Here is a 16,520-nt window from a genome sequence, read left to right as displayed (position 1 = left end):
TCAGAGACTGCCTTAGCATGGCCCATCTTCCAGCTTTGGACTCTTTTCTTGGTTCTGAGATCTTTTACGACTGTGAGGAAGTTGACTGTGCAATACAAGGCAACCATCATGAGCCTGGGATTCTCTTCTGTGTCTGAAGAGAGTAGTATTCTAAGGAACAGCAGAAAGAAAAAAAGAAAATCCAAAGGATTTTGTCTGCAAAGATAGCAGAAGCATCATGTCAAAAGAGGAGGAAAACACCCATATGAATCAAGGATCCATGTGATTCCCTCATTTCTGACTTCTTTACAGTATTTAATGTTGTAAACAGAGTATGTCTGGCCATGCCTCCACTCATTCATAATATGATGATGGTTTACATGTCTTTAAAATAAACTCTGGCATACAAATACTTACTAAGCCACATATATTGACTCAGTAACATACTTATGTCCCTCAGCTGGGCTGAAGTTCTTCATTAGACCTTTTCTTGGGGCCTTTGTCAGCATTAAGCTGCCCGTGCTTGAAGGCAGCTCTGCCGTGGTGCAGCTAAATGGCCTTGGATTAGACTGCTGTGTGAGAAAGAGCTGTAAGAAGCGAGGGCTGCTTACTTTTGCTCAGGAGCTGTGCTTACACTGAAGCACTCTCCCTTGGTCCTGGCCTGAGCTACATTACCAATACACCTATGCCTGGCCATGTATGCGCTGGTCCAGACCCTGACCCACCTAGGCTGATCTTGAATCCTCCCTGTCACTGCGGGCTTGTCTGACGATGACTGGACTGGTGGCTGGCTGGCCCTGGTTATTGTCACTGAACCCGATTCTGACCCTGACTTGCCAGCTTGACTTTCTGGCTTAACCTCAGACCTCCTTGTCCCTAGGGTCATGTGGATTGTCACTGGCATTCTGTACTCTTAGCTGAAACTCAAAACCACCACCAGACCAGCTTTGCTCTTCTTGTTTGGGTGCTGTGGGGCTGCTCCTGCTTGGTAGTGAAGCCACTGCCATGCCGCCTTGCTGTCACCCTCCACTCCTAGCTTGCCTTGCTGCTTCATAAAAGGCATTTCTCCAAAGGATGCCACCTCTCACCTACCGCTGGTATCATTGGTGTCAGTAGGACTGTGACACCCCCGGTATCAGTAGCTCCAGCACAAGCCAGACAATAGGTATACAGATCGCCAACACCACATGACTCTCCTTTTAGCCAACGATTTTTGTTAGAAAGTAGTCTTGAGCCAGCCTACTGGCGCCATGTGTTCCTGCCAATAGGATAAATCAGGATAGTGGGCAAGAAGTCAGCAATCGAGACAAAGAGTCTGTTCTGTCACAGACTGACGGCAAAACTAAGCAGTGATATGCAATTCCTCTTGTGCGATCTCACTGAACTGCTGGTCAGATAACCAGGGAATCTCGGTAACCTGGAGACAGCGCATTGCAGAAGCCCAAGTAAAATTCAAAGCGGTCACATATCCAAAGTAGTCATAGATTCTTTGCTTTTGTCACCTTTTGTAATATGTTTCGATTGTCTGACTCTGGCAACACCTCTGCGTACCTTAGCAGTTGCTTTTCCCACCTCAGCTGCAACATTCTCTCCTCTCCCTCTCCAGAGCTTTACCTCCACCTATCCTGGTGAGACCATCTTCAAGCATACAAGGGCTACGACACTTCTCTTCATTCTTCCAATTCCACCATGAGGTACTACTGCTGTTGCACCTGCCCGCTACAGGACACCTGGAGTACCATGTGTACACGCACAGTTCTGCACGTTGTTCAGACTCTGGCACACCTGCAAAGAGTTCAGCATTAAACCTAATCCTCACCGGCAGCCTCAGACAGCATTGCTGTGAGACGGGGCTATCAGCATGAAGGTGACCATTTCAGTTAAGTCTAGGCCACTCAGTCTGCACCTCCAAGATTAATTTATACATTAAGAGGGCCAGCACACAGGAAATTGTTAGGACATGACTGACCTCATTAAAATGGTATTGGCATCTTGCATCTAAAACGCTCCCACTGTACAAGTTTGCTTGGCTGCTATTAGGTGGTGTAGCTTATCCAGCACTGCTCTCTTGTTCTAATATTGAGTCTTGTGTACTCAAGGGCACAGTTATGCCTTCTGTATTTAATTACAACTCCTCCGCCTACCTAGCTGGAAGGCTGTCCTCTGCTCTAACATTTCATCCTGAAGGAGCAAAACTGGTGCCTCTGAGACACTTTTGTGTTGTCCTGCACACATTCAGTATGTACTGACTTTTGTGTCTTTTCTGCTCTTCTTAAATAGGATGCTAAAGGAACTGGCTAGAACTTTTCAGAAATTTGACTCTCCCATGCCCACGGAATTGTTCACCAGGAGGCTCATGCTACACAGCAATGCAAAACATTGGGCTCTACCAGCGTCCACAGGTATGACAACTGACAGCTACCCTTTTCTAGAATAGACACGACTAGCATTTCCTTGCTCAACATGCACCAACGGGTCACTAAACCCCATCTCCTTTATTTTTCATGTAACATTTATGTAGAATTGTTATGAAAGTTTACCTTTGTGGAAGTCAGTGTAAACATATTTTGTATGCAAAGGAATCCAAATAGTGTAATCGTTGTTATGTAACTTTTCAGCATGTTCCGCAAAATTGTCTTCCCTCCCTCAAATACTGCAGTACTGTTACAGCCCATCAGTGAGATTTCACAAAACAATCACATTTCAGAAATATTATAATCCAATCTCTTCTTGGTGGATAGGAATGCTATCCTGTTTTTCTTTATTTGAAGTTCAGCAGAAAACAGAAAAAAAACCAATTTTGGATTAAAAATAGAACCATATAATCTTACAGTACAAGTCTCTAAACTGGAAGATGTAATTGACAAGAATGTGACAACAAAAAACATTTTTGTGCATGGAAGAAAATCTGTTTTGAAGAAGTAAGCTAGCTATCCTGGATCTACCCGTTTTTAAATGACAGGCACACAGTCGGACCCTTCCGGCACTTCCCTTGATCCGTACACTGCAACCAGCGCCGAAGACGTCCCTGTACACCGACAGTACTTCCTATGACAAAACCGAGCTAACGTTTCCTACTGCCAGCGACGAACGCGGCGCACGGCCCGATTTAAAACACCCGCACGTACAAATCCGCACGGGCACAACCGCGCTGCTGCTTTGTCTGGCCCGCACGGGCTGCCCGGGTTTCTCCCCGCCCTTCACGGCCTCAGATGCCCCTGCGCGCCGCCGGCAGCCCCGCTTCCACCCGCGGGAGCAGCGGCGGGCGCTGCGCTGCAGGGCGCACCTCCGCACAGACGGGGCGCTCCGCCGCCCGCCCCGGCGGCAGCGCGGAACTTTTAGGCGCCCTGAGGAGGGCCCGCCGGTGAGGGGCGCCAGGGCGGGGACGCGGCCAGCCCGCCAGCCCTCTGCCCCTCGCTCGCCCCCGCGGCCACCCCCCAGCGGCATCGCGCACGGTGCGGGCTCCGGCGGCCGCAGCCAGCCCTCGCCGGCGGCCCAAGGCTGCGGCCCAAGGCTGCGGCCCGGCGCCGCCGGGACGGGTCAGGCCGGGCCGCCGCCGCCCACCTCCCCCCTCCCCCCCGCGCCCGTGGGCTGGCGGCCAAGCCCGCCGCTCCCAGCGTGCACCGCGGCGTGGCGCGCGAAGCGCCGATGACGTCCCAGCGCCACCGCTGGGTAGCAGCGCGGCCGCGTCACCGGCTCACGCGACTGAGTCAGCCGCTCGCCGTCGCAACGCCCGGCCATTGGTCGCGGCAGCGGCGCGTCGCGTGGCCCCGCCCCCGCAGCCCGGCGGGCTATAAAAGCGGCGCCGGCGCCCCCTCTGCGCCTTTAGCCCCGGGTGTCTGAGAGGAGAAAGATGCATCGACTCCGCTCACGGGCCTCCACGGGGATTTCTGCCTTCGCCGCCGGTTCGTCCTCCGCCTGCTTTCGCCAATCACCTCCGCTGCCCCGGTCCGGGAAGTCGGCCTCGCAGAGGCGTTGGAGTAAAAAGCGGTCCTGCTCTTCCATCGGCTGATTGTCGCTGATTCCCGGGCGGGGGGGAGCAGAGACACCGAGACCCGGAGAGGGGCCGCGGGAGCCGAGCCGAGCCGAGCGCCGCTGCGACCATGCCCAAGCCTAAGAAGCGGGGGAGCAACCACCAGCGCGGAGCCGGTGAGCGCGGGCGAGGGCTCGGAGCGGGGGGGGCTCGGAGCGGGCGGCCTGGCGGGGCGCGGGGTTCGCCCGACGTTTCCCGTGGCCGCCCGAGCCGCCGGGGGGGCGGCCTTCGCCGGCGAGAGAGGCCCTGATCGGGCGGGCCGCTCTGGCCGGCTGCGCCCCGGCTCCCTGCGGGACTAGTGGGAAAGCGGCAGGACGGACAGGCGCGGCCGCGGAGCTCCCCGCTGGCCGGGACGGAGCCGGGCACGGGCTCGGGCCCGGCGGCGCCGCCGGGCTGCCTGGAGCCGGCCTCGAAACCGCCACCTCACGCCGTTTTCGCGCATGCGCCCGGCGGCGCGGGCGGCCCCGGGGAGGCGGCCGTGCCTGGCGCCGCCGGCGGCGAGCAGCGCCCTAAGGGCAGCGGACGGCCCCGCCCGGCGCCGGCCCTGCCGGGGGCCTCCTGGCCGCCGCGGTCGCGGCTGCCGCCTGGCTGGCCCTAGGGCAGCACGGAGAGCCGGGCTGCGGCGGGGGAGGCCGGGCCCGCGAGGTGCTGCGTGCCAGGGGCAGCGTTAAAGGCGCTGGGGCGCGTCCCCGGCACGCACAGCCTCCGGTGTCCGCGGTGCTGCACGCCGCCAGCGTGGGCCCTTTCGGGGCGGGGGGGCGGCTGCTGCTGTCACTCTGGTGTCTCTGGTGGCTGGTGTGGCTGTATATGAGCGCATTGTGCTCTGGAAGGCTGCAGTATCTTCAAAAAAACCTTTTTAGCCTAAAAAGAGGGTATTAGAAAATTAACAGTCTTCATACAGATCCAGAACGTGTGTGGCTGAGGTGCGGATGCCTGGTAGAATGGAGTTTTTGTGGGGTGGTGGGAAATTTCACTTCAGGCTACCATAGCAGCGTCTGCAGAGTGAGCAGAGTCTGTCTCCCCAGTATCAAACGTTCAGGAAGTGACCAATTCACTGGGTCTTTCTGCAGCTGCTTTTATTTTAGTTTGTGAAGGGCTGGCAGTCATTCTTGCCACTTTTCCCATTGAATTTCCCTGTATGACATCACTAGAAGCAAGAAGGTGGCCGTGCCAGAGCTCTGAACTTCCAAGTTTCTTGGTCGGTGCATTGGCTAATGTTTGTCCTTTGTAACTGTAGGAATAGCAATGGTTATGGTCAGTGATATAAGTAGATGGTTTGCAGCGAAGAGCTGCAAAACCTCTGAAGTGTGAATTTAACTTTATTGGAAAGCACTTGGACAGTGATCAACTCAAGCTTGATTCTGCCTAGATAAAAATGCTTTTGGGGGTCTTGGTAGTCAGGAAGCCTGCCTGAAGCTGGCAAGAGCTGTGCACTGCCTTCTTAAATAATTTAGAATCAGTTGTACCACAGAAAATAGGTGGAAGAGCAGAATTCCGCATTCTGTAAATGATATTTGGGAGCTGTTAGAGAAATAACAGTAAAACTATTCTTTTGTTAATCAACTGTAGTAGACGCAAATTAAGGGCTACGGTAGGACAGCGGTAGAAATTACAGGGTTATCAGGTCTAACTCGTCCAACTCATAATGCTGTAACAATAAGATACAGGTATGAAAAGTTGTAGAGATGAGCACTGGTGAAAATAATACTGTTTTCTTCAAAAACACTGAAGTTACTGAACTGAGGCCGCCTTGATCCTGAGAGGGAAAACTTTTTTTCCCCTATTGAAGCATTTGATGTTCTGGCTTGTCTTCGTAATTCAGTATTAAAATGAGGTTGGACATTCCTGCTGCTGCACATGCTACACTTAATCCAGTAAATCCTGCATTGAACTGGGTAATGTATGTTTGCCTAAATATATAGCTTATCCTGGCTTCAAGTCCCTCAAAATTGAAAAATAAAGATTGTATGGCAATTTTTTAAGGTAGCTCATCCTAACGGTTAAGATAGAGCTATTTTTAAAGCACAGTCACAGGAAATTGCATTAGTTTGAAGTTGATTTAGAAGGATCCTAAGTCTAGAGTTAGGAATTCTACCAATACTTTGAAAACTAGGTGCGCTCTGCCCCACTATTCACAAATGATCTTCCAAAACAGAGCCAACTAAGTCTTCAGAACAAGTGGGAGTAAAGGACCTAGCAGAGGAAGGAAATGTGCTTTCTGGGTCTGGGAGAGTGAATCTGTTGGGAGGGTTAAATTCTACTTTTGGTGTTCTTCCTTTTGCATATGAAAAATGACCAAACTATTGTATTCATCTTTCCTTAAGGTGGTCAGCCCAGAAATGTGCAGCCTTTTAGTGATGAAGATGCTTCAATTGAAACTATGAGCCACTGCAGTGGCTTCAGTGATCCTGCTAGCTTCACTGAGGATGGTACAGTCTTTCATTTATATCTAATCATCTTTTTAAAAACATAAAACCTAAGCTGACTTAAACTGTTTAAGTACTAGACTGTAAGTAGCAGTAGCAAAATAATGACATTCTGTTCAACAGTGTATGATTGTTAATCTAGTGGCTATTGTTTTGTTTGGTAAGAATATACTCCAGGTTTCATGAGCCTCTCATGAAACTATTAGTCTTCTTTCTATTAGAATTATACAATGCTAACTTTTGGAGACAAGAATGTTAAGGTGCATTATAAGACATTGATTTTCATAACACATAGTTGAGGTTGTAAGAACTGCAGAAGAGTTTGGGATGGAAAGAGTCACATCTGCCTGTTTTGAACTAGATTTGTGCTTTGTCTCCACTACCATCTTTGCAACCTGGGCTGTTCTAATGTCATTTTGTTGGGAGGAGGGGACCTGAAGGCCTGCTACAGGGGGACGAGGCAGGGAGCCTTCCTTATGAGTACTTGCCACTCTTAACTGAGCTGCTGTTGCAGAGGCATCTGAAGTGATGCCAGATGGGACAGGCTGCCTAGACAGTACTCACTGCATCAGCAGTGAACACCCCGCTGTACTCCAGGGGTAGGTGTGGTAGACTGGATGAAAATGGGTTGCTGACAGGATTGGCTGATGGGTGTCAGTTGTAGCAAATTTATGTAAGACCTGATTAGCTCCCTCATTCATTCTTGGCACATGTAAGAAGCAAGTATAGAAACAGCACAGATGTATCAATAGATCAATTTTTTATAAAAGTATTTTAAGGGGCAGTTTGATGTAATGGGCTTAACACCATTCTGTTGCTGTAATACTGAACAATTCCGTAGCTGTTGTCTACATTAAACTTTCTTGTTAGTGTTAAAAACGTTAAGTGTTGAATACTACTGTGTCTGCCAATAAAATGCATATCAGTAGGACTAAATTATTTCCTCTGGATTAGGGCCTGAAGTTGATGAAGAAGCCACTCAAGAAGACTTAGAATACAAACTGAAGGGATTTATTGATCTTACATTGGACAAGAGGTATAGTATGCTTTGAATAAACGCACTCATACGTTGTTTTCCGGCTTCCTCTGATATAATAAAGGAAATATGCATCAAACTTTTTTTATATGCTTACTGAAATTACAATTATTTCATGCTGTGGAGAACTTGCTTTTCTTCTGGATCTGAAAATACCTTTCTCCCTCCACCAAGTTTTCGTATAAGTGAGAGTCAGACTTTCCTTTCTTAATAGCTTGAAGTAGAGTGACTTCATTTCCAGCTTGGTGTACTACTGTGAACTCTATCTCCAACATAAGTTTCTCTATCCTTGAGGAAGGAGGCAATTCATAGTATTTCATACTTTATGGTGCTGCTGTGGGTTACTCTTCTATTGGGCACAGACAAATATAAACTACCATAAAAACAAAGGCTGAGCTTTAACTCATGTGTGCTGATTTCAGGAGGTCTTCCTTCTCTCTTCTAACAGTGCAAAGACAAGACAAGCAGCTCTTGAAAGTCTGAAAAGTGCTTTTTCTTCTAAAATATTATATGAATTTATCATGGAAAGGAGAATGACACTAACTGATAGCATTGAACGCTGCATAAAGAAAGGTAAATAACATGCTTGCTATTAGAAAGCAATAATCCCCATGAAATAGCTTATTGTTTAAAAGGAATTAAGACTGTGAGGCTTCTCTAGTACTTTATAGAGTGCTTAATTTAGTTATGTTAACAACCTTCCTTTTTTAAATTTCGATGTTATATTTTAACTGCCCTAGAAAATTAACTGAAATTACCTTCTGTCTGTTGGTTTCTGAATTTGCACTTGCAAGTTTTCAGACTAATTATCTTTAAAGGAAGGAAGCAATGCACAAGATGATTACTCATCGTAGCATGTTAATCTCTAGGTAAGAGCGATGAACAGTGTGCAGCTGCCGGACTGGCATGTCTTCTGTGTGTGCAGATGGGGTCAGGAATTGAAAGTGAAGAGATTTTTAAGACCCTTGGTCCAGTTCTGAAGAAGATTGTCTGTGATGGAACAGCCAGTATCCAAGCCAGACAGGCTGTAAGTATAAAATGTTTATTTGCTAGGCAGGGAGAGAGGGCAGTTTTTGACCAGCTCACTGTTGTGTAGTCCAGAACTAAAGGTTACTACACTAGTGTAAACTCATAATGTTGACATATGCTCTGAATGATGCATAGCAGTTTTCACTGGCTTAAAAAGTTCCACCTAAAGGTTGAACGTCATTCTCTTCTTCAACCTAGGAGCTTCCTTAAAGAGCTGTTACATCTAGTACTTTGTCAAGTGTCTTAATTCACTATGTTGCAGTCTCCTTACTGCAGTTCTGAGGGCTGATGTTTAAGTCCTATAGAAAAAATCAAAAGTTTTCCCACTGACTGATGTATCCTTCCTGTATTAATTTTAACTTCTTTAACAGCAGGGGAATGTTAGTTATGCAAATATATTTTTATATGATAAAATTACATATAGCAGATATAGAACTACGTATTTGATACTTTCATACTACCAAAAGTATTTTAAGTTTTTCACCCAGTCATCTCATCTATACATCAGCGGTATACTTGAGATATTGACTGAAGACAGTCTAAAGCTCTTGCCAAGAGTTTGGGGTTTTTTTCTAAACTTCAGTTTATCATTGCATAGCTGGCTACTTCTATTTTACTCAAGCTGTATTACAATAGATCCTGTGAGCTGGAAGAGGAGGTAGTATTAGTTCAACAGCAGTTTTTTCTACAAAGAAACAAAAGCTATTAAAGCTTGTCCTGTTTAAGTCTAGTTTTGAGTCCTGTGTGGTCAGTGCAAACATCTTTCAAACATTTTTTTCCCTTACTCTTTGTAAGAGGACACTCAGCAGAATATGGGGGATAGGGAAGAGATGTGTAGCACCTTGCAGTAGAAGTTGGAAAGTGCCAAGAAAGGCTCTTGAAGTCCAGTGTTTCCGTGCCATTTAATTGTAATAGTGGGCAGAGAGGGGAAAATATTTCCCACAGCTGTGAATAAATATCATATGTCTATTACTGTTTATCAGCATAATTTCTGCTAGTGAATCCTAGTGGGATTTAAAATAATAGGGTGAAAGGAGTGCTACATGTAGCTTTTTGGAGGGGCTTTGTAAGCTATATTAAATGATACAGCATGAAAAGTGAAGGCTTGTGAGTAGCATGTGTTGTAAAATCATCCTGAGAGTAGATGGGAACTGAGAGCTAACTGTTACAAAGTAGCTTAATTAAACAGTGTTGAAGACTTCTCCTCTGCTAAAGTCTTAATCTCAAGTTTCCATTACTCCAGTGTTGAATTTCAGAGGTCAAAGTTTGAATGTTTTGTCAACAGTAACATTAATGTCAAATACTGACACTTTTTTCTTTTGTGTCTAGTGTGCAACCTGCTTAGGGATTTGCTGTTTCATTGTCACTGATGACATTACGGTGAGGATAAGTAATATTTTTTTTAATATAAATTGACAATATGAAAATGTGTGAATCTTAAGCCACTTCCACGATCTTTTTTCCCCTGTTCAGGAACTGTACTCTACTATGGAATGCCTGGAAAACATCTTCACAAAGGCCTATCCACGAGATAGAGACACTAATGGTGTATCGAGTACCCATAATACTGTGCTTCACATCAGTGCTCTCTTAGCATGGACACTGTTGTTGACCATTTGTCCAATGAATGAAGTGAAGAAGAAAATTGAAACGTGAGTATCTTTCTTGGAAAACAAAATTTGTAATGAGTGTTTTTATATGCAATGAAGCAGTGTCAACAAAATTTACATCATAATGAAATGTGACTTACTCCTTAGGCACTTGCATAAACTTCCAAGTCTGCTGTCTTGTGATGATCTCAACATGAGAATAGCTGCTGGAGAAACACTAGCCCTTCTGTTTGAACTGGCACGCGAAACAGATGCTGTAAGTTGATGTCAGCAGCTAAATTTTCTTGCATTGGGGTGATGACAAGAGAAATTATTTAACCTGAGATGTATAGCACCCCGGATCTCAACAAGTGGCAGATAATTCACTGGGTTATGTTCTTTGTAGTGACTCTGCCTCAGTCTAAGTGGGTCTAGCAACGATTCACAGCAATTTAGCTATCATTTTTACACTAATTTCCATATTGCAAAACAGGGCCAATATAACAAAACACATCAAATGGTACTGAATAGCAACTAGAAATGTAGTGTGCAAGCTTTAAAATCTAAATCCAACACCAGCTTTAAAAAAAAAAAAGAAAAAATCCCTAGAGAGATTCCAGGATAAAACAGTATTGTTTACTGTAGTGGGAACACTCATTAGATACTTATGCAGACAAGTTCCAGTAATTCACAGCCTGCACAATTCTGCTCTCACAGGTAAAAATCTATCCTTCAGTCAAAACCATGTTGACTTTTAGTATTGTTTTTTTAGTATCCTTATTTAGGTACCTTGAGAAGAATAACTAGTATTGCATGATGGTTTCACAGCATTTGTGACTATTTTAGTCAGGTGGGGACTAGTCAGTCAATTTAAGGGGGGAGATTTTGAAAGGATTTGCATAAATTTTGCACAGATACCAGTATTGCTACATTTGGTGAGATTTCTTGGGGTTTGCTTTTGAGTTGGATTAGGTGCAAGCTTCTCTGTATTACCTCATACACAGCTAAACTTGCCTTTACATTCTTCAATATGCCTTATTAATTTCTGAACTGTTTTTTTGATGGCACTGAAGGAAACAGTCTCTATTTACCCATGGCACAGTCTGGGAGAGTTGCCTGAATGGCTCCTAGCTCGATCAAGGCTGCTGTGCTTTGCCAGGACACTGTCCAAAGTGAAAAGATAACTCCAATTGAGTCAGGATACACAACACACTAACACTGCATAATCTGAAACAATATGCTGAGACTTCTATGTAATTGCAAACAGTAGGGATTTGAGTCTCTTGGCTATGGAAGCCAACTTTGAAAGAAAAAAAAATTTAAAAAAGAGACTTGAACTTGATCCTTTATTTGGTCAAACTGACTGCAAGTAACTGAAATCTTACAGTGCATTAACGAATGAGACTATATTAACTAAAGTTCTGTTCCATTGAGGAAATGCCCCTTTAATCATTACAAATGATTCTCTTTGGATCCTTAACAATTAGCACAGATTAAAAATGCTTACTGTGTTTTGCATTTGACAAGTTGCCTTCAGAAAGCATGCAGTAAACTCAGCCTAGTCAGTTAACATGACAAAACATTCAAATTAAAAAAAAAAAACAACCCCAAAAATTTGTTTTTACATAAGTTTACATACATCTTACTAATCCAGGTAAACTACTGCTGAATTAGTAAATGGAGGGGAGAAAATATTTCCTGGTAAACAATTATGCGTTAAAGTTTACTTGGTTATGCTTCGTTAAGCATTTTTTTCTAAAACTGTTTTCTAATTTTCCACCCCATACAAGACTTAGGACTAAATATTCTGTGTGCTGTCAGTCTAATGGTCTCTCATGATCCGTCTCCAGCAGCGTGAATTCTGTGCGAATAACCTGAAAGTGCGCTCAGCTTGTCGGCAGGAGTGGTAGCCAGGTTCATCAGATCAGTTAGGCAGTTTGAGTCCCAAGGAATTATGGAGCAGAACAGATTGACAGGTATATACACACACTGAAGGAGCTGTACTGTTTCATGTGGCTCTGGCTACCAGAATAGAGTTTGATAGTGTCCTACTCGAGTAAACTTGGATACTGCGACTTTGTTCTTACTGGCTTAAACGTTGCAAATGGAACTATGGGAAGTCAGTGCCATTTCTGTCTCTTTAAATAACAAAGTAACAGGTTGTAGAGCTCTACGTGCCCAGAATTTGGAGAGATCCATTTTCCTATTTAGGGCCAGAAACTAAAAGAAAAATTTTTTTTGGACTAGGATTTCTTTTATGAAGATATGGAACTTCTAACAGAGAAACTAAGAGCTCTGGCTACTGATGGAAACAAGCACCGTGCCAAAGTAGATAAAAGAAAGCAGCGATCTGTCTTCAGAGATGTTCTACGAGCTGTTGAGGTGATTCTTTTGTCTTTCTTTGAATGTCTGGATTGTAAATGTAGTATACAATTTAATGAAAACGGGTTTATTATTAAACAGAATTACTGTTTCATTGAAAGCAACAGGAAAAACTTATTTTAATGAGACTTCAAATTCTGATCACTTACACAAAATAGAACTGCTTTTTTAGGAATGTAGAACAAAGAAAGTAAAACTTTGTTTATTTTGCTCCAAACTTGACTTCCATATATCCATGAAGAGTATTTTTTTCTTTAAATAAGGCTAAACATTGCACTGTAAATAATAAATTCTTTTTATTTTATACCAGGAGCAGATTTTTTTCATAGAAAACTTTGTAGGACATCCAAATTAGTGTCCTAAATTCTGTGAAAAGGCTTATTGTAAAATCTCTTATTGAACTGCTGTGCATAGTAAAACAAAAAGCAACTTAGCAGTAAAATACATTTCCAAATGGCACCTCTGTGAGGGGCCAAAGAAGCGTTTGTGTAGAGGGGGGAGTTGTTGCCCTAATTGTTGTGCTGTAATGTTCTGGTTTTCCATCTCCAGATTAAGAGAACAATACACAAAGCAGGACTCTCAAAATACTTGGTTAGTGACATAACTTCTGAGTAAAGCCTCTGAGACAAATGTCAAACTTCTATCACTTTAATGGATTATTTGTTATCTTACACCTCTCAAACTAGATGTTTTTACTTGTCAGATAATTACTTTTTACATTGCTGTATGGGTAAGACCAACTAAATACTAGTTGACGTTCAGAACAGTTAAACATCTCGGAAGCGAAGGAGAAGGCTTTGAAGTGATTTGAAGTCACCTTTGAGATTCTGCCCGTAGAAGAATCCGAGTCACTTATTAGCACTTGTTACATTCCATTGTCACAAATGTAGCTTGCTGCACTTTAAAGGTGGGGACTAAATGAGGCTTACAAACTGACTTAAAGGTGACTCCTGCATGCAGAACTGGTTTTTCTGGAGATAGGTCCAATTCTTAAAGTCATTTTAAATATGAAAGTTAAGTGTTCTCTTTCAAATGCTCTCTGACTTGAAGAATGTCACCTTCAAGTCTTACATGAAATTTAATTTGAGGTGTGCATCAGTTTATGAACAAATACAATCTTTAATATATTCATATTATTTGGAAGGTTTTGGTGTGTGAAATTTATTAATGAAAGTAAAAGTTCATTGAGATACATACAATGCCTAATACAAAAGACTGTTTAAATTAAAATTATATATGCTGTTTCCTTTAATTTTGGATAGGAGCGTGACTTTCCTACAGAGATGGTTAAGTTTGGACCTGAGCGCATGTATATTGACTGCTGGGTTAAAAAACAAACTTATGATACCTTCAAGGAGATTCTGGGGTCGGGGATGCAATATCATTTGCAGGTGAGCTGCTGTTTGATACGTGCTCAGACTGTTGTTTCCTGTTTGGCTTCTTTGTAGTAATTCAGTCTGAATTACAAAATCATGAATAGAACTTGGTGAAATGATGGGCTTTGCATTAGAGGTGTTGAAAGACAGCACTTACAAAATGAGCTACTGTGAGCTAGAACTGTCTGGGTGAGCTGCTTCTGAGTTGTAGCCTGGGTGTGCTGGGTTAGCAATTAGAAGACTTCTACAAGAAGTAAGAGATTCAAGCTGAATATCTTCTTAGCTTCAGGGTTTTTCCTGAATCCTTACGCTCTCTTTCAGCAGAGTGGTGTAGTCATCTGGCTGCTATAAAGCTGCATGCCTCCACCCTTCCTGTTCAAGCCTGTAAAAAGGAATGCAAAGTTTTAGTCAAAAATAATGAACGCAACTTGCAGACCAATGATGACAGCATTGCAGAAGGGAAGGGATAAGCCTTATCTCTGTTCTAGGAACTGCTTGTTCACTAGTCATCTGTTTAGATATGTAGCAGAAGCAGGAACTGTAGCTTAGGAGTATACACTCCCAAATTGGTATGATAATCATGGGGTTAAGATCTTCAGTCCAGTTTTTACATGACTGAGGGAGCCCAGGCATGTAGCAGCTTTTTCAGATTTTTAAAATACTACTTTTACAGCCAGGTATTTTTAAATTGGTATGTTGTGAAACCATACAGATCTGTGTCCAGCTGCCCAGTCTTGTTAGAGGATGTAACAGAACAGTGTCTAATTTGCTGGGACAAAAACAACAAAAAAAAATCACTGGGGGAGGAGCTGTCTGTCCTCTCAAGAGGGCAGTTTTAGTTCTGAGCCTTATTCTGATCAAAGGAAGAAGTGTTCCATGGCTTAATTGCAAAAGATACTAAGAATTGTGTCAAATTGCTGCTATTTCTTACTGGTATACTTGATATTTAATAGTAGTCATCTTTGGAGACTTGATAATCAGAGGAGAAACTGATAATTTGATTTGTCTCTTGTTTAGTCAAATGACTTCCTTCGGAATGTGTTTGAGCTTGGTCCACCAGTAATGCTGGATGCTGCAACTCTTAAAACAATGAAGATATCCCGTTTTGAAAGGGTAGGTTATTGCACCTTAATGTATTTTCTTTATTTCATAAGCTAATATATTTCTCCTGAATTAAATGGTATTCCAAACATGCACTTTAGAAGCTGTTATCTTTAAACTTGTCATTTTAGTTCTAACAGTGCCCCGTATTGTCCTGAATGAAACCAAACCTTGCCTGTATGCGTCTTTGAGCTCTTATTTTAGATTTTCCACTGGGCATGTGTCTGCTACTGCTTTTCTCCCAGGGGGGTCTGAAGGTTGACTTGGTTGATGATTGGTACTGGATTCATGCTCCGTGCATGTGAAACTCAGGCTCTTATGAGAGCTGTAGGTTTTTGGGTGGGGACCTGCAGGAAACCATAGAAACTGAGTCTTTATAAAGACAGTATCTTGAACTCTCCAGTGTGAAACGGACACTAGGATGACTGTTTTGTTGGTTGTGAATGTACTCATCATGTGTACAAACAATTTGTGGAATGGTGCTACCAAGTTTAATCCAGGGGGCAAACTTAATTTACATTGTGTCTGTATAATGTTCAAGACTGACCGGCTTCCAGAGTTGCTCCCAGCTCAGCCTTTCTTATACAGTCCAAGTTTCTTTTAAATGTATGTATATTAAAATGAATCACCCTTTGGTGCAAAGTTGTTATCCTATAAATTTCAGAAGGCCTACCAATTTACTTCAAAGATTAATAAAAAGATATTTTCAGCTGTTTCTTAACATAAAAAAAAACTGTAAAGGACATAAGCCTTTTGAACATCTGTGATTAATTTTTCCTTTTATTTTGTAGCACTTGTACAACTCTGCAGCATTCAAGGCTCGGACAAAGGCTAGAAGTAAATGTCGTGATAAAAGAGCAGACGTGGGGGAATTTTTTTAGATCTCCTTTTCCATGGGGTTCAATTTTCATAATTAAAATAGATTTGTAACCTTCAAATGAATTTTTTAATTTCTGTAGTCACAGTTTGCACTTGTGCACAGGTATGTTGTATAAAGTCTGTAAATATAATGCATGTTGTTGCTTAGTTGCATATACACTGTATATAGATTGATGTAAGATTGGGTGCAGGGATACATGATAACGTTTGCATTAGATGCAACTTACTCCAAAGGTTGAATATATTGTAACTGAACTGTTAAATGGGGTGGGTAATTGTAGTCAAATGCTGTGTGTCAGATTGGATTCCTGACTTTATATAAAGGTAAATTAAATTAATTCGTTGACCAAGTGTTTTGGTAAGAATGTGCTAATATGAAAAGATGAACTTGTTCATGTGAAGTTACTTTAATAACTTTTTAAACTCTTCAGGGGCAGAAATTTCTGCATAGTTATGACTTTATCCTGAAGGGGACTATAAAGTTCAATTACCTTTGCTTACAGTGAAGTAGTGAATGACAAATACTTGCCTCAATGTAAAATAAAAGCAAGATTCTCATGTTCTGAAATTGGATGTTTAATTTTTGGAATAAAGATGTTTCTCACTGCTTGCTTTCTGTGTAAAAGTGATTACTACATCAATAAAAAGCTGGAACACTAGCAAAACCTAAAGGTTTAAACAGATGGGTTT

The 16,520-nt window shown here is 43.1% G+C and overlaps 1 protein-coding gene across 1 annotated transcript; it reads left to right on the top strand.

The window, feature by feature from the left end:
- Positions 1-3,790: 3,790 nt before the first annotated feature.
- IFRD1 (interferon related developmental regulator 1) lies at positions 3,791-16,437 on the top strand. The gene is made up of 12 exons (XM_075493837.1): positions 3,791-4,128; positions 6,337-6,441; positions 7,393-7,474; positions 7,923-8,047; positions 8,344-8,501; positions 9,833-9,883; positions 9,977-10,155; positions 10,261-10,369; positions 12,340-12,474; positions 13,737-13,865; positions 14,868-14,963; positions 15,743-16,437. The coding sequence occupies exons 1-12, from the start codon at positions 4,083-4,085 to the stop codon at positions 15,830-15,832; spliced, it is 1,305 nt and encodes a 434-aa protein (XP_075349952.1). The 5' UTR covers positions 3,791-4,082; the 3' UTR covers positions 15,833-16,437.
- The last annotated feature ends 83 nt before the right edge of the window (positions 16,438-16,520 follow it).

The sequence above is a fragment of the Mycteria americana genome, chromosome 1 (genome assembly GCF_035582795.1).
Source record: "Mycteria americana isolate JAX WOST 10 ecotype Jacksonville Zoo and Gardens chromosome 1, USCA_MyAme_1.0, whole genome shotgun sequence".
In the NCBI taxonomy this organism is placed as follows: domain Eukaryota; kingdom Metazoa; phylum Chordata; class Aves; order Ciconiiformes; family Ciconiidae; genus Mycteria; species Mycteria americana.
This window is presented reverse-complemented; position numbering and strand designations above follow the sequence as displayed.

What these genes read in the sequence shown, in the direction of transcription:
- IFRD1 (XM_075493837.1), top strand. Translation starts at nt 4,083, where the DNA reads ATGCCCAAGCCTAAGAAGCGGGGGAGCAACCACCAGCGCGGAGCCG. An exon ending in TGCTAGCTTCACTGAGGATG is followed by an intron (nt 6,442 to 7,392) that starts GTACAGTCTTTC and finishes CCTCTGGATTAG; the next exon opens with GGCCTGAAGTTGATGAAGAA. An exon ending in ATGTTCTACGAGCTGTTGAG is followed by an intron (nt 12,475 to 13,736) that starts GTGATTCTTTTG and finishes AATTTTGGATAG; the next exon opens with GAGCGTGACTTTCCTACAGA.